Source organism: Ranitomeya imitator, chromosome 6 (genome assembly GCF_032444005.1).
Source record: "Ranitomeya imitator isolate aRanImi1 chromosome 6, aRanImi1.pri, whole genome shotgun sequence".
Lineage (NCBI taxonomy): Eukaryota > Metazoa > Chordata > Amphibia > Anura > Dendrobatidae > Ranitomeya > Ranitomeya imitator.
Window position 1 is genome coordinate 338,067,428 of NC_091287.1, and position 20,311 is coordinate 338,087,738.

Below are 20,311 nucleotides of genomic sequence, written 5' to 3' on the forward strand. Positions count from 1 at the left end.
ATAGACCGGGGTTGAACGAAGAGATCTGCTCATCTGTACAGTCAACCAAATTGACTGCAGGAGTTGGGGGTGCACAGCGTTTGTATGGATGGTGGGGAAAAAGAGAAAGAGCCATCCCTCATAGAGAATGAATGGAGTGACAGTTGACTATCTATGAACACTGCTGCTCCACATTCTCAGTTCTGGCGATCATAGGGATCTTAGAGGTCAGACCCCCAGTGAAGTAGAAGTTCCAATGCTGTGCATTTGTAATATCTTCATACTGGAATACTCTGCTACATTCCAGAAGTAAGTGAATTTTCAGCAACAGAAAATAAATGCAGTAATGCTTTCTGGGTTAAATAGACAGACATCTAATTCAGTAAATATAAGACCTGCTCATCTCAAGTCTTATGTGGACTCCAATAATCAATAATTCTCCATCCAGTCAGAAGTAATGTACACAGCAGTTTATTTGTGACAATATATAGCTTTTCGTGTCATATTTTTGCATATATCAGTTTGCAGTTTTAGATTCTCTCATTTGGAAAAATAGCATTCTATATATGTGAGTAGAAGAAATAAATATGTAATGTATTATAACCTTATGAAGTACAGAATCAGTTCAGTCTTTACTCTATCATGAACGTCTACAGGGATAATCCGCAAATTGTGCATGCCTAAATACTATATCACTTCAGCTCTCAGCCATTAACAAAATGGGTCAGATTATCAACGCCCAGATGGGTCCAAATTGTTTCTTCGCATTCGCATTGAGGTTTCTGGATAATCTGTCCATGCGCGTTATCTCCATTTCATCCAGAGAGCTACGCTATGTAATATTTCGTAAACTTGCATAATAAAGACCTGTTTTTAGTAGAGATCCAATACTCTCAGCTCTGCCCAGCTCTCGCCTTGCTTAGCTGGCCCCGTATAAAGGGATTTCTATGTAATGACAATAACATTTTACACTTTACAAGGACACACTGAGTAAATGTTAGTGCATTTCAAGCCGGTGATCACAGTAAACATGCAGAATGGGACGCACGGTAGGTCATTATTTCTAAACTGTTGCCGATATTCCCCGGTGTCTACGCTCAGTAGCAGACATCACTGGCTATTAAATAGAGCCCATAAAATCTTTACATGCACAATGTAAATTACTGTCAATGACCGCCGCATGGTGTTACAGAATGTACGAAAGCAATAGAGATGGGGAATGTTTTCTAATTAGCCCAAGCATTTTTTCTTGGAGGGAAAGATATAACGAGCATCTAACTTGCTGTATGTTTAGCCCCTCAAGAACCAAATACTGCCTACTATATATTATAATTATGTTAAATGTCAAATTCTATTAAACATATTGGAATATAGTCAATCTGTAGGCTACAAGAGGTGATACAAGGCAACTAATGTGATTATGACAAGATTGGAAAACTAAAGATAGGTTATCGTGTGGTGCTGAACATTTTTTACTGACTTGATCACCAAATGACGTAAAAGAAGCAATAACTGTATAAGAAAAGCCTATGGATAGTGCAAGGTTACCGTTAATGTAATATGGCTTCACGAAAGGAACTATCTTGTTATGATTACAAAACATCTGGCTGTATAAAAAGTACCCTAATAAATAGATAGGAACCACATTATTGATAAAAAATAAAATAACCTGCCATAAGAACAGTGCATTTTCTGGTGCGTTTTAATATGAGGGTGAGCATAGAGGTATTCACCCGTCTACAAACAAATGATATTCCTCCAGCTTTTGTAATGATACAATAAAACATGCAGATTCAAGTATCAAGGTAGCATCGTACAATAAGGGCCATCTTCTCAAGTTGACGCTTCGTCATCCAATTCCTTCTTCTCGCCTTCAGTAGGAGTGGAGACCTTCTCCAGAAGTCTGGATGATGTTGGTCTTGGAAGGGAATATTCAGTCTACAAAAAATAACAATACAGAAGATGGTAACCGCTGGTGTGCTAAACCACAGCAAATAACAGCACACAACATTAGTCTGAATGCATAAACCTACAAAAGCAAAATCACTAAGGAGCAAATGAAATACATATGTACTGACATATGTGAACTCCTATACCATGTATATCGATCTGTGACGCAACTTCATGTAGAATGAGTGGACAACCAAAAAAGAAAACCACCCTACAAACAATTACAGTAGAACATGTGTCAGTTACTAGTATTTAAATGAAAAAATAAATGGACCAGTTCCCGTCAAGGTCAACTTCTCACAGATCTGGTCCTGATGAGGGCAAACCAAAAATCCTTGATCAGTTGAAGGCAATGTAGCGACACTGGTTAAAAAAAATCTCATGAGGAAAGTCAGTAAAATTCTGTACATGAAAATATTAGAAACTTTTACTTTATTAATGTCCATTCTCAATATCATTAGTTATAGGATAGCTCTAGATAATCCCTTATGAGTTGGAATTCCAATGCTTATGAACACCAATGGGCACAGTTGAAGGCTTCATTTTTGTAGCGTCAGGAAAGGAAAAATGGTTACTTGCTGACTCCCCCTCCAATGATCAGAAGATTATAACATCATTAAGTAGCTATTCATAAGAACAGGAGTTGGTCAAATGGGACAAATCATATAGGCCGACATTACACAATGCTTTTCTTATATTGAGCAAAGAACCAACTGTTCTACAGAATTCTGCAAATAAATAGCCTGTATACCTGATTTTGTATTAAAGGGGTTTTAGACTTTCAGGAAAGTGGACACCCTACACTATAAAATATCTAAAATCACAAAGTAGATACTCACCTGTGCCGGTTACTCACTGCTGCTCGGGGGTCTTGTTTATTGGCTGCAGCAGTTACATCATGTCAACAGCGCCCGTAACAGCTGTAGCCACTAAATGACCTCGGCAGCGGTCAAGTGGTAGAAGTCATGAGTTGCTGAGCTATAGAGGTGATAAATGCTGTTAACAGGTTCTAGCTGCTGCCACCAAAACATCAAAACTTGAGCAACAGGGGGGATCCACTATTTGTCGAGGGGAAGGTGAAGATTCGCTCCATTTGTTGTTTTAGGCATTTTATAGCATCTTGAGTCCACTTTCCTGAAACCCCTGTAAATGTAAATATCTAATATATAATTGCCTAGAATACTACTTCCTGCAATTTGTGCCAACTTCCGTGGCTTTGTCCGGAGCTAATGTCCGGAGCTAATGTCCGGAGCTAATGTCCGGAGCTAATGTCCGGAGCTAATGTCCGGAGATAAGTGACGTCAACAGTGTCCAGTGTCTGATTGGTTGCCGCCTGCTGCGAGCGACCAATCAGAAACGTGCCGTACTGTGACACACTCCGCCCGCCATTTTGGTGTGATTTTTGAATTTTTACCTCACAGCAAGTTTCTACTGCGTGGAGGCAGGCCCAGTGACGTTGCTCTTCAAGCTCCTGCCGAATTTCGTCAAAAAAATGATAATACCATTTACCAAAACTATATATATTTAGTTGTGAAGTGGTTCAGTGACATTTTCACACCAATTTTGAACTTTTGTTTGGTGTTTTCTCCATATACTGCCTATTATTCACTGACTGTTATACTGAGAGACTGCCGTTTATTAACCTCTTCTTTGCCACATTGGGTATATTGCTCTATTATTTGCCACATAAGGACATTGTCCATTATTGCCCAGCAATTTCTCTGCAATATAAACTGCCTATTTATTAATATCTGCATTCCTGCAAAGAACTATTGCCTATTATTAACTGGCTATTTTCCTACTACCTGACACTGCCCACAACACGCAAAGTTGTCGTCTGATGTCTTTCATCCCTCCCCTCATAAGCATGTTCATGGATCCTGTGTAACTGTACCTTAAATAACAAGAATTGTCAAGAGCTGGTGAGTGCAGCCGTTTTTTGTTCTTTCTTACTATTATTTATTAATTGTATTATTCTTACATTTGAATAAATAAAGTATATATGGATTCTACACTCCCGATTCTTTAGAATCGGGCTGCCATCTAGTAATAATATAATTCTAATAAGACCACCAAAAGAGTAATGAATCTTAGATCAATGATAGTTAAAAATTATGCAAATATTAGCTCTTGACCACAAAAGAAAATATTGTTATATCTAATCCTCTGAAAGTGATTTTAAAAAAACAAAATCTCACCTACTAGAATAAAAAACACACCTAAAAGAAAGAAAATAAAATAGCTAAATACACTACAAATGAGCAAAGTGATCTCCAGCAAATCAGCCAGCTGCCAGGTTTCTAGATTTGAGGACAATGAAGGGTTATTACCTTCCCTTACGCTACCTCTATGGTCGCAGGTCCCCAGTTCTCCATGAAGGTCTTTTCAAGTGACCACGGGAGGCCAATTACAAGGCTTAGATTAGCCTTGTAACTGAAATGGAGCAATATAAGAAAGTAAGACTGGCGTGTAGGAATGGAAGCTTGTTTTTTTTTTCAGTTTCTTCCCTCGTTTCACAGCAATTTGAATTGAATTTATTTAGACCAAACTGAAACTACTGATCGAATCTAAGTGAATCTGCCCAAATCGAATTGGGAAGATGAGCTCATCACTACAGTAAAACCACATATATGAAGGAATAGGCCTGCACGGCAAACCTGATTATTAAATGTAAAATTTAATACAAATTTGTAAATTCATGATGTCTATTCTATTGTAACTGACTTATATGTATCTACACTATTTGTCAATTACGGTACATTTTCTATGACTTTATCCCCTAAACATTAAACCACCTTTTAAATTTCCCAATTCTACAAATGAGATCCATTACTTTTATGTTCTGTTCTATGACTACATCACAATTCATGATGTAACAGATATAGAAATACTGTGTTATGGACTTTGGAGCTAATATCAGTTCAGCTCTGCTATTAACCAGAGTGGTCAGTGGCTATAAAGAGTGTCCTTAGTAGCCTTGGATTGGAGGCCTTAGCATGTCCATGAATTTCACCACAGTGATTTCAACAGAAGCTCAGTGATTACTAATTTATCCTGTGGTGGCGCTGCAGAGCACTTGCTTTCAAGCTTCTATTCTACAGTTGCTAGGAGTCGAAGTAGCAGGACACCTTGTGACTTGGTTTTTGATGGGGAGGGAGGCTTTTATAATAAAATGGACTTATCATTCTAGTAGTCCGAGACTCCTTTTTAAAGTGAAAACTGTATTTTTTCAATTTGGGGATATGAATAGGTTAGAATGCAATTCATGATAAAATCAATAGATCCTCTGAACACTCGATACCCCAAAACACTAATTCAAGTAAAAATACTGCCTCCTATGCCCACACTCCTATGCCCTAATTGTAACAAGTGACCCCAATTAATAAGAATCCCTTTTTTATTGTCAGGGCTTAAGTCGAAGAGTTAGTTGTGCATGATCACACTTTCTGACACTACACCGGCAAGCAATATAACTATGGGCCAGGCTTTAGCGGTGATCATCAGTGATTAAAATGTCAGCCTGGTAGTCTCACCTTCTCTACCTCCCCGACCATAATCTACAAATACTTAGCATGCCACTACAGCATTAAATCCTTAAGTCACCAGCTCTTACTTTGGATAAAAAAAAAAGGTCCTTATCACACGGAAATCATAGCTTCCGTTCTTAACAGGCGCCATGATGTTTTTAATGATGATTGGAGACGTGACCTCATTATTCGACATCTTGTCCTGGTGAAGTTCCCGAATATGACCTACTATCAAGGTTTGTCTACATAAAGCTGTCAAGGTACATGTTACAGAGCTAATTATCACATTACAACTAGAAGTCAGTGTGCTACATGTAATTAATCCTAATCATTACTTCAGCCTCCATTTGCACTTATTCCTTATTCTAGTGGACCTAGCCAATGAAACAGTTAAATCCATTAAGAAATATGGACAGACTAAATACACATTGCTTCTACACGTCTGACACCTACTGGCCCAAGGACACGTTACATATTGTCTTTCCTTCTGTCAATCTCTGCAGTTCTTGTCTTGGCCCTACTCCAGCATTTTACATTTGCACATCTCCCCAGATTAATAGCACTTGGTCACATTGTTAGTTACACAGTAGAGACACCTGTCCATCAAAATCGACCAAAGGATGGGAAAGGATAAAGGGAATGGGGTATAGGTACATTTATAGTGCATGATCCAGTATGCCCTAAAAAGCAGGTTTTTCCCTCTTGCTCAGCATTCAGAACAAGAATTCTGGTTATTTTCTAGTCTCTTCATTGGGGACCATTAGTAAGGAAAGTTTTGTTGTTTTGTTTTTTTTTAAAGAAAGGAACACATTTAGCATATCAATGAGGCATAGTGGTCATATTTGAAGGCATTTAACATTCAGTGATATATTTCAACCTAAATTCTGATAAACCATCTTTAATCCCTTTGCCCCCAAATTCTGTTTGCACCTTCCTGACCTGGCCAAATTTTACAATCAGTGATCAGTTTCACCTTATGAGGTTATAACTCTGGAACGCTTCAATGCATCTCACTGATTCCGAGACTGTTTTTTCGTGACATGTTGTACTTCATGATAGTCGTAGAATTTCTTCGATTGTGTTTATTTGTGAAAAAATAGAAATTCAAACTTTTTTTTAGGCCCTTAAATCAGAGTTATGTCACACAAAATACTTAATAAATAACATTTCCCACAAGTCTACTTAACATCAGCATAATTTGGGAAACATGCTTTTTTTTTCTTAGGAAGTTATAAGGGTTAAAAGTTGACCAGCGGTTTCTCATTTTTTCCCACAAAATTTATTTTGTTTATTTTATTTTTTAGGGACCACATCACATTTGAAGTGATTTTGAAGGACCTATATGATAGAGGTTTTAAAAACGCATACTTTTATGGATTGGTCTGGGGGTGTTATGTCGCGTTTGGAGAACCACTGATCTGCCTATACAGTGGAAAACTCCTGCAAATGACCCCATTTTGGAAATTTGACCCCTCAAGGAATTTATCTGGATGTGTGGTGAGCACCTTGAACCCACAGGTGCTTCGCACAATTTTCAAACATTGATCTGTGAAAATTAAAAAAATATACTTGTTTTAGCCTCAATTTTTTTCATTTTCACAAGGATAGCAGGAGAAGATGGACTCTAAAATTTGTTGTGGAATTTCTCCTGAGTATGCCAATACCCCATACCCCATATGTGGTGGAAAAGTACTTTTGAGGCACATTGCAAAGCTAAGAAGGGGAGAGGCAAAAATTGCAAACTGCCATTGTAGTGATCAGTACGGTGTGCCCAGCTCGTGCTTCTGGAGACATGTATCGGTAAGTTAGGTGAGCACTCAAGGGCAGATGGGGCTTCCTCCCTCTGCCCGTTCTCTAAATTCTGCGGTCTATTTCGATCGCAGCATTTAGGGGGCTAAAGTGCCGGGAGCGGTGCGTGCACCACTTCTGCATAGAGGGTCAGGTGTCAGCTGTGAGAATCAGCTGACACCGGGGCCCTCTTGTGCGCACAGCCACTGTGCGAGAGCTATCGCCATGACTTATCCATGACATCCAAGGTTGTTAAGTAACAGGCAACATTTATGTATGGATATGTCCAAGGTCGTAAAGGGGTTATTAAAGGGTTATTCTCAAGTTGAGCAGTACACAGCTTTCCAGTATCTTTCACTTCCTGTTGGGCGGTCACTACTCCATGAGTGATGGTTCTGGTAAGTAGCAGAGCTGTAGTATTCTTAGAACTGTAAAGCTCATAACACCTTCAGCTATCAGTGGTTTGTTCTGCAATGTATACTGCTATTATATATACACACAGAAATGCACACAGAAATAAGAGGGCATTTGAACAAGCACACAGCTCCAAAAACAGTTAGCCATGATTAGGAGAGCTGGTCTGAAAGCAGACAATGCTGCAAGCTGGTCATTTTGCAAGATTTAGAACAGCAACTTGTCAGGAGCGGAGAAGGAATGGCAGGGAGAAAAGCAGGTTACTGTAGTATAGAAATCAATGGGATGAAGTGTGGTAGCTGGGATATCAGAAGTTAACCCCTCTGCTTTATTGAATATAACTACCCTACACTAGTGATGAGCGAGTATACTCGTTGCCTGGGTTTTCCTGAGCACGCACAGGTGGTTTCAAAGTATTTGTAAGTGCTCGGAGATTTAGTTTTCATCACCGCAGCAGAATGATTTACTATGATGTACTAGACAGCCTGAGTACATGTGGGGTTGCCTGGTTGCTAGGGAATCCCCACATGTATTCAAGCTGGCTAGCAGCTGTAAATCATTCAGCTGCAGTGATGAAAAATAAATCTCCGAGCAGTTACAAATACTCGGAGACCACCCGAGCGTGCTCGGGAAAACCCGAGCAACGAGTATACTCGCTCATCACTACTCTGCACACTTGGCCAGTGTCTGGTCAATCACTAGTGACCAAACTTTATGAAAACCAGCTGTACACTACGAAAGAAAGAAGCTGTCAATACAGGAAAATGAGAGTAGATATAAAAAGCAAGTCAATTGCAAACTTGCTTATTTTCATACTGTCTAACTAAAGCAAATTAACAGTGCAGCACACATTTGACAGATACTCACATTATCCAGTGCCTCATCGTGTATCACCTATTCTACCAGTGCCATGACTGATGGAAATAATTTCCCTTTATCAAATACTGAAAGTGACTGAAAGTCTGTATAGTCACCACCTCTACTGTATAAAACAGTGAATATTACATTTCAATATAATTTTGTACAAAATATTCTTTTTTTTAAAGTAGGAATACATTTCCTCATAGACAATGCCTACTGAGACAATTGGTGGCAGCAAAAAAAAAACACAGCACAGTGTCAATCAGCATGCACTTACTTACAAGCCCCTCTATTGTGACAAGTTCGATTTTTGTATTTAAAATGTTATAATGCAAATCCTCCTCACATTTGATCATTGGTAGGTAGACGAAAGTGGACATAAAAGCATTCAGTAAATTGCAGACTGTTTAAAGGGAACCTGACAACTACTGCAGGTTCCCTGAACCGCCACCATGTATTTATTGCCATCTTTATACCCTTCCTAACAAGCCCATTTTATTGTCTTATGTATTTATCATTGTCAAAAATCAATTTTATAACTGCAGTGGTGATATTAGTGGGAATTAGTGATAACTCGGCGAGTTAGTGCAGCTGTGCTCATAAAAGCCGGTGTATATCCGAGGCATGTCGGCGCATCTGGTGCTCCCGTCACTCCCTGAAAAGACCTCCCACCTGCCGGCTGGTGGAACGCAAGCATTCCACTCTACGCATGGCAAAGCAGAAGTCCAGCGTCACCATATGTGCCAGAAGCAGATCTGGAGGGATTGAGAGAAGCGCATTCACACAGCCCCATCATGTTAGCATGATTTTAATTAATATTTTAATACAACACGGTATCTACAACACCTAATGATTTTGTATCATTATGCCCGGGTGTATATTGGGGCTGTGCGCATGCGCTTCTCTCAATCGCTCCAGATCTCCTGCTTCTGGCACTTACGGTGACGCTGGACTTCTGCTCTGCCATGCGCAGAGTGGAACGCTTGCGTTCCACCAGACGGCAGGTGGGAGGTCTTTTCAGGGAGTGACGTGAGCACCAGATGTGCCGACATGTCTCGGATACACATCGCTTCTATGAGCACAGCTGCACTAACTTGCTGAGTTATCACATCGGCTTTCTGATTGGACAATGGATATGTTAAAAGGCCGTTTAGCCTCCTCACTAATACACGCCCCCGGAAGAAGACTTGGCGAAACGCACGTCGGGGTGAGACACAGCAGCATCCACACACCATTCAGGTATTATGTGACTACTTGCACCTTATTTATATTTACAGCACTATGCACATGGGCACTTTAATGACTGAGGTCTATAGGTGGTAACATGAGAAATTGATTTTGCTAGGTTGAATTATTCTGGTTTTATGATTGGCATTTTGCCTTAATATTTGCGGTGATTACTCCTAGTTTCGTTTCTCATAGACTCCACTTGACCACATCATCTAGTGTTACAAACTACTTTATGTGAATGGTTGCGTGTTGTTTTGCTGAGGTCCATGGTCGTTTCTTGAGGCATTCATTATGTATTAATAACATGATTTTTTTATGTATAATTTTGTGTATAATACAACTATTTGATTTTATCTATACACTCCATGTGCCTTCATTGGTTATTGTTATGAAAAGGGGTAACAACTGGAAGAGTCCTGCATCACCACTGCCCCCCAGGGCATGTTCATAAGACAATAACATGGGCTTGTTAGGAAGGGTACAATTGTAGTAATAAACACATGGTAGTGGTTTGGAGCCGAGTACAGACCAATCTTTTACACGGATCATAGACTTGATGGGCTCAGATTTGGAGAACCACTTGAAGCATGCTGTGATATTTTGCTCATGACGAAATGATATGACAAAAAAAAGAATGCTGATCAGCACCGTCCCATTACATAACATTGGCCAAAGTGATATCTGCTAAACATCAGATAGCATGCGTCCAACATATACGCTGGTGTGAGTGAGCCCTTCAGTTAGGGCTCTAGATCTGTCAAGTGACATGAAGACTGTGGTGGTGCACTGAGAAATTACATCTAATGATTGTTGTGCTGTGATCTACACACTACAGAAGTATTGCTAAATAAATGTAACCCTGTTGCAGTTTTCCCTCACATATTTCAATGTACGGTAAGTCGTGTGACACTTGCGACTTGCATGAAAACTGTCAAAATTTGACTGACTTTTTATCGCAGATGTAAAATAGTTGCATGACATGTTGCAGGTAAGTCCCAAGTCATACAAATACTTTTGGCAGCTCGGATTGCCAGAGAATTGCTGTCACATGACTAGTCTCATGAATTTCTAACCTTATACAGGCATATAAATGTCTAACAGTACGTGAAATATAAGATCATCTGAATCCATGACAATCCATCAAATCTCCATCAGATCTAAAAATCAGTACAATGAATGACCTAGTACAAACTTATATGAAATTGTTTGCGGATGATTAAACAATTTGCACCTCAATGTTGCATAAAAGATTAAAAAAATGCTAAAAATATGTTTGATATTATTAATGATCTTATAGCTTTACCTGATTTTGGTCATTCGTGTTTCCATCATGGCCTTCATCTTCTTGTCTCCCATAAATAGCACCGTTAATTTTCCCATTGCCTTCACCTTCTGTGTCTACTGAATTTAAATGCTGATCTTCTTCCCAATGTCCATCTCCATAATTATCAATCACATCTTCTGAATCATTGTGCATCCTCCCATGATCTGCTTCCACTTCATGACTTACCATACTATGCTCCTCATTTCCACCTGTTTCTTCTTCATGGAGGTGTTCTTCTTGAACATTATTATGATCGTCTTCTGGTCCTTCTGTTTCTTCAGCAGCCCCATCAGCATCTTGACCCTCATTTTCTCTTACTTCTTCTTCAACTGTTTCGGCCACTCTCTGTAATTGAAGATCAATTAGAGATAAGAGTTAGAGAGCCATCGGTTGATGATCATATCTGTAAAGTACTGTGTTATGAAGCATATATGAATATTCCATTGTGAGAGAAGACCTCTAATTAAATTCTTGTAGCGTATAGTGATACAGAACAATTTGTGATACTAACCGTAAAAGGGGGTGGATGTTTTGAGCATTTACTTACTTACGCATTCAAGCCATGGGAAACAAAGACAATTCTAATAAGAAATGTACAAGTAAGTCTTCCAGGAAACAGTTGTTTTCAAACCCAAGAGTTGAGAAAATTGTTGCGCAAACCTACAAGACTGTCATTTGAAATCACTTCGAACAGGACATCGAGACATGACAGAAGTTGTGAATGATGAGAACCATGGATGAATGAAAGAAATGCTGTACTCCATAGGCAGTACTATCCTATCCTATCGGAGCGCTGTAGACAGACCATAGACAGTTTGTTATCTCTATATAGCTCTATGAAGAAATGCACCATGAACCAAATAGACTGTTTTGTAGAATGCCACACCCCCATTGTTCTATCTATCAATGGTAGTCTAGAGCCAACCAATCACGAAATGACAGCAGCCCATTTACTGAAATATTTTAGACTGCTCTGGAGGTATATAACGCAAAAGTATTATTTACATGGTTGTTTAGCAACCATCAAATGTTGGTTAAAGGGGTTGTCTAGGACTAAGATATTGATAACCTTTCCCTCTTTAGGACAGGTCATCAATATTCGATCCGAGAGAATCTGACACAAAGCAACCCCCACAATCAGTGGTTGCCAGGTCTTATGGCCTGTAGAGTTCCAGCTAAATATAATTTCACTAAGACCTCAATAATCTGATATTGAGGACCCAAGATAATCAATATCTTAGGCCTGGACAACCTGTTAAAAATATAAGCAATATTTCAACTGCCTTATTTCCCGGGTAGTCCGTATATTAACAAAAATGATAAAATTTGGAAAGCAGTCAGCAAGTGTTTATTTCACCCTTGCCAAATCTATAATGACTACTATATTCCTAGAACAAGTCGAAAAAACGTGGAATAGAGCTTTCAAATACAAGAAATATGTTTCATTCTGGCATAAAAAAGCATTGTTTCGCTAGACAACTAAGATGGGTAAAAAGTAGTGATAGTGGGAACGGATTCACAGGACCCGATCCAATGGACGAGTCGGTAATCTGTGGCCGCTGGATGGGTACCCTGACAATCGCCTTTTATCTGGCGACATCCACGTCCCCTTTTTTGATTAGCCAACCAGACGCGGATAAGATGTCGCACTAGGCTGGCTAATCAAAAGAAGAACTCTGGTTTATTTAAAAAAAAAAAAATACATCCGAGAAAGCTGAAATGTAATTAGGGCAGTGTACTGGAGACAAGAGTAGATTTCCAGTAATGTCAGCCAAGATATAAGCCGGTTAAAGGGCTATTTTGTAAATAGTTCATAGACCAAGGGCCCATAACTGTGTAACTGCTAATTTGTGTCTGCTTATCATAATATATTAATCAATATTTGATCACTTTCTGCCACAATATGAAAAGACTTATATAATACATGAAAGCATTTTCAGCTCAAACCTCCTACTTAGAGATTCCCGGAGAGTATTTGCCCTGGAGTTAGTTATTTATAAAAGGAAAGATGAAATAATTAGTCATGGTCAGAGAATGATGATGACCAGCTTCAAACGCTGCTTTTGCTTTGGACATTGCATACATTATTGGCTTTCCCTTTAATGTCTGGTTGGCACTGTCTGAACTCAGTCACCCTTTACTAATTTACTTACTTGGAAATCATCTCACCGTGTGTTTATTGTACAGAAAAATACTGAATGTAACACTAGTTAATGAGCTAATTACAATAGATAATGGAATGTGTCTGCGCGATATTACTAGTCAGGAACCTGATGGTGGTAATATTACAATTTACCACTGGCATAACTAGAGTCCGATGAGCCTGTTGGGAGAAGGCTCCCTTCAAATATGAGGGACCTGGAGCAGTTTGCAAAAGAAGAGCAGTCCAACATTCCAGTTGAGAGGTGTACGAAGCTTGTTGATATAATATAATAATAATAATTTTTATTTATATAGCGCCAACATATTCCGCAGCGCTTTACAAATTATTATAGAGGGGACTTGTACAGACAATAGACATTACAGCATAACAGAAATACAGTTCAAAACAGATACCAGGAGGAATGAGGGCCCTGCTCGCAAGCTTACAAACTATGAGGAAAAGGGGAGACACGAGAGGTGGATGGTAACAATTGCTATAGTTATTCGGACCGGCCATAGTGTAAGGCTCAGGTGTTCATGTAAAGCTGCATGAACCAGTTAACTGCCTAAGTATGTATGTTGATGGGTATAGGAAGCGACTGATTGCAGTTATTTATTCCAAAGGGTGTGCAACCAAATAGTAAGTTGAGGATGCCAACTATTTTGTCCAGCCTCTGTTTTTTTGTGGTGTTCCAATACACACAAAGGAAACAACATGTGTATAGCTAAACATGTGTAACCACAATAATTTTTGGGGAGAAATACTTCCATTTTCTGCAACAATTTCAAGGGTGCAAACAATTTTGGCCATGACTGTATGTTCCTTATCTTGTCTGGGCCCCATCCTGATATACATGCTCGCATCCTGGTATACATTCCCTGCTCTGTCGATGTTCCTTAACCCATTTACCCCCAAGGGTGGTTTGCACGTTAATGACCAGGCCAATTTTTACAATTCTGACCACTGTCCCTTTATGAGGTTATAACTCTGGAACACTTCATCGGATCCCAGTGATTCTGACATTGTTTTCTCGTGACATATTGTACTTCATGATAGTGGTAAAATTTCTTTGATATTACCTGCGTTTATTTGTGAAAAAAACGAAACTTTGGCAAAAATTTTGAAAATTTCACAATTTTCCAAATTGAAATATTTATGCAATTAAATCACAGAGATATGTCACACAAAATACTTAATAAGCAACATTTCCCACATGTCTACTTTACATCAGCACAATTTTGGAACCAAAATTTTTTTTTGTTAGGGAGTTATAAGGGTTAAAACTTGACCAGCAATTTCTCATTTTTACACCATTTTTTTTTTAGGGACCACATCTCATTTGCAGTCATTTTGAGGGGTCTATATGATAGAAAATACCCGTGTGACACCATTCTAAAAACTGCACCCCTCAAGGTGCTCAAAACCACATTCAAGAAGTTTATTAACCCTTCAGGTGTTTCACAGGAATTTTTGGAATGTTTAAATAAAAATGAACATTTAACTTTTTTTCACAAAAAATTTACTTCAGCTCCAATTTGTTTTATTTTCCCGAGGGTAACAGGAGAAATTGGACCCCAAAAGTTGTTGTCCAATTTGTCCTGAGTGCGCTGACACCCCATATGTGGGGGGGAACCACCGTTTGGGTGCATGGGAGGGCTCGGAAGGTAGATGTGTTGTGAGAGCTTAGAACCCCCAAGTGTTACTACAGTTTATAACGCAGAGCCGTGCAAATAAAAAATATTTTTTTTCCACAAAAATTATTTTTTAGCCCCCAGTTTTGTATTTTTCCAAGGGTAACAGGAGACATTGGACCCTAAATATTGTTGTCCAATTTGTCCTGAGTACGCTTATACCCGATATGTGGGGGGCAACCACCGTTTGAGCGCATGGCAGAGCTCGGAAGGGAAGGAGCGCCATTTGGAATGCAGACTTAGATGGAATGGTCTGTAGGCGTCACATTGCGTTTGCAGAGCCCCTAATGTACCTAAACAGTAGAAACCCCCCACAATTGACCCCATATTGGAAACTAGACCCCCCAAGGAACTTATCTAGATCTGTTGTGAGAACTTTGAGCCCCCAAGTGTTTCACTACAGTTTATAACGCAGAGCCGTGAAAATAAAAAAAATTCCCCCCAAAATTATTTTTTAGCCCCCAGTTTTGTATTTTCCCAAGGGTAAGAGGAGAAATTGGACCCCAAAAGTTGTTGTCCAATGTGTCTTGAGTACTCTGATACCCCATATGTTGGGGTAAACCCCTGTTTGGGCACACGGGAGAGCTCGGAAGGGAAGGAGCACTGTTTTACTCTTTAAACGCAGAATTAGCTGGAATTGAGATCGGATGCCATGTCGCGTTTGGAGAGCCCCTGATGTGCCTAAACAGTGGAAACCCCCCAATTATAACTGAAACCCTAATCCAAACACACCCCTAACCCTAATCTCAACGGTAACCCTAAACACAACCCTAACCCTGACACACCCCTAACCCTAATCCCAACCCTATTCCCAACCGTAAATGTAATCCAAACCCTAACTTTAGCCCCAACCCTAACTTTAGCCCCAACCCTAACCGTAGCCCTAACCCTAGCCCCAACCCTAACCCTAACCCTAGCACTAACCCTAGCCCTAACCCTAGCCCTAGCCCTAATGGCAAAATGGAAATAAATACATTTTTAAAAATTTTAGAAATTTTCCCTAACTAAGGGGGTGATGAAGGGGGGTTTGATTTACTTTTATAGCGGGTTTTTTAGCGGATTTTTATGATTGGCAGCCGTCACAGACTGACAGACGCTTTTTATTGCAAAAAATATTTTTTGCGTTACCACATTTTGAGAGCTATAATTTTTCCATATTTTGGTCCACAGAGTCATGTGAGGTCTTGTTTTTTGCGGGACGAGTTGACGATTTTATTGGTAACATTTTTTGACATTTTTTGTCATTTTACGTGACAATTTTTGATCGCTTTTTATTCCGATTTTTGTGAGGCAGAATGACCAAAAACCAGCTATTCATGAATTTCTTTTGGGAGAGGCCTTTATACCGTTCCGCGTTTGGTAAAATGGATAAAGCAGTTTTATTCTTCGGGTCAGTACGATTATAGCGATACCTCATTTATATAATTTTTTTATGTTTTGGCGCTTTTATACGATAAAAACTATTTTATAGAAAAAATAATTATTTTTGCATCGCTTTATTCTGAGGACTATAACTTTTTTATTTTTTCGCTGATGATGCTGTATGGCGGCTCGTTTTTTGCGGGACAAGATGACGTTTTCAGCAGTGCCATGGTTATTTATATCCGTCTTTTTGATCGCGTGTTATTCCACTTTTTGTTTGGCGGTATGATAATAAAGCATTGTTTTTTGCCTCGTTTTTTTTTTGTTTGTTTTTTACCGCGTTCACTGAAGGGGTTAACTAGCGGGACAGTTTTATAGGTGGGGTCGTTACGGACGTGGCGATACTAAATATGTGTACTTTTTTGTTTTTTTTAATTTAGATAAAGAAATGTATTTATAGGAACAATATTTTTTTTGGGGGGGGGATTTAAAAAAAAAAATTTTTTACACATGTGAATTTTTTTTTTTTACTTTATAACATTGACCCAGGGGGGCATCATGTTATAGTGTAAGATCGCTGATCTGACACTGCTGTGCACGGTGTCAGATCAGCGATCTGACATGCACAGCTCCAGGCTTCACAGTGCCTGCTCTGAGCAGAAATTAAAAAGATGAATATTAAGGTAAGAGGATCAACAATTAAATATCACAAGTCCAGCAATACCTTTACATAGTTAGCTGTTCCTCAGTTACTGAGAAATCAGCGTTTGAATTGAATGTAAATGAGGCTGAGGAACTATTTGTAGATCTGAAGCCTCTGTCACTACAGCTCTATTCTCCACCTAGCACTTCCTTCTCCTGCTATGTGAGGTACTGGGCTGAGAATAGAGCTGGAGTGACAGAGCATTTAGATCGACAGCCGAAGGCCTCATTCATACGTTTGTGAAACAATGGTACCGGTGTCACCTGAGTATTGGATTAGTGCTTCATCACTCTGACATCAGTGTGTCCATTATTACCATAATGTGTGATCAGTGTATGGTCAGTGTGTCATCAGTGTTTTTCAAGGATGGATCGCAGTTTTTGCTGCTAAGCGTGGCCCACCAGTATTAGGTTTAAGAGGAAATTAACTTTCACACAGGGCCTTGTAGGTTTGGATTTCTTTTTTACCTTAATAATAAAGACTTTCATTTAAAAAACTGCATTTTGTGTATGCTTGTGTTATCTTTGTCTAATATTTAAATTTGGTGATCTGAAGCATTTAAGTGTGACAAACATGCAAAAGAATAGCAAATCAGGAAGGAAACAAATACTTTTTCATACAACTGTATATCTCAGGTCAGTATAATATCTAACTGTGGACTTTTATTTAATACAATTTAAAAAAAAAATTTTTTTTTTTTGTTCATTTGGGACCTAGGAAGGAATGACAAGGGGAGCCATTATGTCCTTATTGATGATGCTTCTTATATAGGTTTAATCTAAGCTGTATCCATTAGGCGTCAGCTATTTGTTACAATGCAGGCACAGACAACTCTAATCTGTCTGCCATCTCTGCACAACCCGCCATCCGGTCCTTGGTGCCTTTTCTTTTCTTCTTCCCCATTTTTGCACATTTTCTTTGGCCTTCTTCATTCCAAACATTAGCTTCCGGCTTCTCAAGGTCTCTGACTAGATGTCACAGTGCACAGTGACGCTTGAGGCCTTGTCGACCCGAAAGACGTGGGTTGGATTCAAGATTCCAAAGAGAATACGTGCGATGGTAAAAGGGAAAAGATGAGGCGCTGAGGACCAAGCGGTGAAGTCAGTTATTTTTTCCCAGCTGCTGGGTCCTCTACAATTCAGAAAAATGGTGACTGCAATGGCTACCATTTTGGAGAATTTGTGAGGAGCAAAATGCAAAAAATGTATTCTGGAGAGTACAGATTTCTGTAAAATTTTAAGAGAATAAAGCTTCAATCAAATAAATCCAATAACCTGCAGAGGTCACCACATATTGATTAGACTTAGGTTTCTCTTTTGTGCATTCACTTTCCACATTGATGAAAATAAACTATGCACTTTACATTTTCCATACCCGGCCAAGCCTGTTGTATAGAACTGTGCTGTAGTACTAATATATATATATGTACACAGTACAGACCAAAAGTTTGGTCACCTTCTCATTTAAAGATTTTTCTGTATTTTCATGACTATAAAAATTGTAAATTCACACTGAAGGCATCAAAACTATGAATTAACACATGTGGAATTATATACCGTATTTTCCGGCGTATAAGACGACTGGGCGTATAAGACGACCCCCAACTTTTCCAGTTAAAATATAAAATCTTCTCAAAAGTCGGGGGTCGTCTTATATGCCGGAAAATACGGTATATAATTCCAATCTGCAGTCAACGTATATAGTGGGGGGGAGTGGTCCCGATGACGAGGTGAGGGAGCGCCTCACCAGGAAGGTGTAAGTGAAGCAAACTGTCAGCGTCTGGGATGCCAGGGGTATGCAAAAAAGAGAGAGAGCGGTGCTGTGCCTAGAAAAACACTCCTCTTTCACTCATCTGGCTCACCCTTGTATCCTATTATCTCCTTCTCTGCCTCTGCTTCACTTACACCTTCCCGGTGAGGTGCCCCCTAACCTCGCCATTGGGATCACTCCCCCCACAATATGTGGCGACCGTAGATTACTCCGCATCTGCCCTATAAGACGACACCTGGCGTGTAAGACGATAACCGACTTTTGAGAAGATTTTCGGGGGTTAAAAAGTAGTCTTATACGCCAGAAAATACAGTACTTAACAAAAAAGTGTGAAACAACTGAAAATATGTCTTATATTCTAGGTTCTTCAAAGTAGCCACCCTTTGCTTTGATGAATGCTTTACACAGTCTTGGCATTCTCTTGATGAGCATGTGTTAATTCATAGTTTTGATGCCTTCAGTGTGAATTTACAGTCATGAAAATACAGAAAAATCTTTAAATCCAAACTTTTGGTCTGTACTGTGTGTATATATATATATATATATATATATATATATATATATATATATATACACACACACACACACAATATATATATAGTGTATATTACATAATTACATACACTATATAAAAGCCTTTCACGTTTTAGGTCAATTAGTATCACCATAATTATTAATATTACCAAATGCCAGAATAATGAGAGAACGTTTTAAGGCATTTTTATTACTTACTGCAAAGTCAAAAGATTACATGCTTTTCATTAGAATTTGGTACCAGTGCCCTTAAACTGAATGACTTGGGTCAAACATTTGGGATATCCTTCCACAAGCTTCTAATAATAGATGGTCGGAATTTGGGCCCATTCCTCCTGATAAAACAGGTGTAACTGATCCAGGCTTGTAGGTCGCCTTGCTCGCACCTGACTTTTCAGCTTTGCCCATACATTTTCAATAGGACTGAGATCAGTTCTCTGTGATGGCCACTCCAAAACATTGACTTTGTTATCTTTAGGCCACTATGTTACCATTTTGGCAGTATGCTTCGGGTCATTGTCCATTTGGAAGACCAATTTCCGCCCAAGCTTTAACTTCCTGACTGATGTGTTGAGATGTTGCTATTGGGACATAATCTTCTTTCCTCATGATGCCATCTACTTTCTGAAGTGAACCAGTCCCACCTGCAGCAAAACAACCCCACAACATGATGCTGCCACCCCCGTGTTTCACTGTTGTGATGGTGTTCTTAGGCTTCCAAGCTTCTCCCTTTTACCTCCAAATGTAACGATGTTCATTATGCCCCAAAAGTTCACTTTTAGTTTCATCAGACCACAGGACATGTCTCCAAAAGTTAAGGCCTTTGTTCCTGTGTGCATTTTCAAACATTAATCTGGCTTTATAATGTTTCTGTTGGAGTAATTGTTTCTTCCTTTCAGAGTGGTCTTTCAACCCATGTTGATACAGTACTCGTTTCACTGTGGATATCGACACAATCTTACCAACTTCCGCCATCATCTTCACAAGGTCTTTTGCTTTTGTCCTTGGGTTTATATGCACATGTTGGACCAAAGC

At 39.2% G+C, this 20,311-nt stretch overlaps 1 protein-coding gene across 4 annotated transcripts in view; it reads right to left on the reverse strand.

Moving 5' to 3' along the window:
• Window positions 1-434: 434 nt before the first annotated feature.
• The window catches only part of DCDC2 (doublecortin domain containing 2), a 235,344-nt gene continuing 215,467 nt past the window's right edge, over window positions 435-20,311 (reverse strand). For 2 of the 4 annotated variants that reach the window (XM_069730878.1, XM_069730877.1), the window contains 2 exons: window positions 11,260-11,418; window positions 435-1,917 (listed from right to left, as the gene is read on the reverse strand). In XM_069730878.1, coding sequence (XP_069586979.1) covers window positions 1,813-1,917; window positions 11,260-11,418 — 264 coding nt within the window. In that variant the 3' untranslated portion in view covers window positions 435-1,812. Of the gene's footprint in view, window positions 1,918-11,052; window positions 11,419-20,311 lie in introns of all 4 variants that reach the window. The other 2 variants (XM_069730876.1, XM_069730875.1) reach the window with 1 other exon arrangement.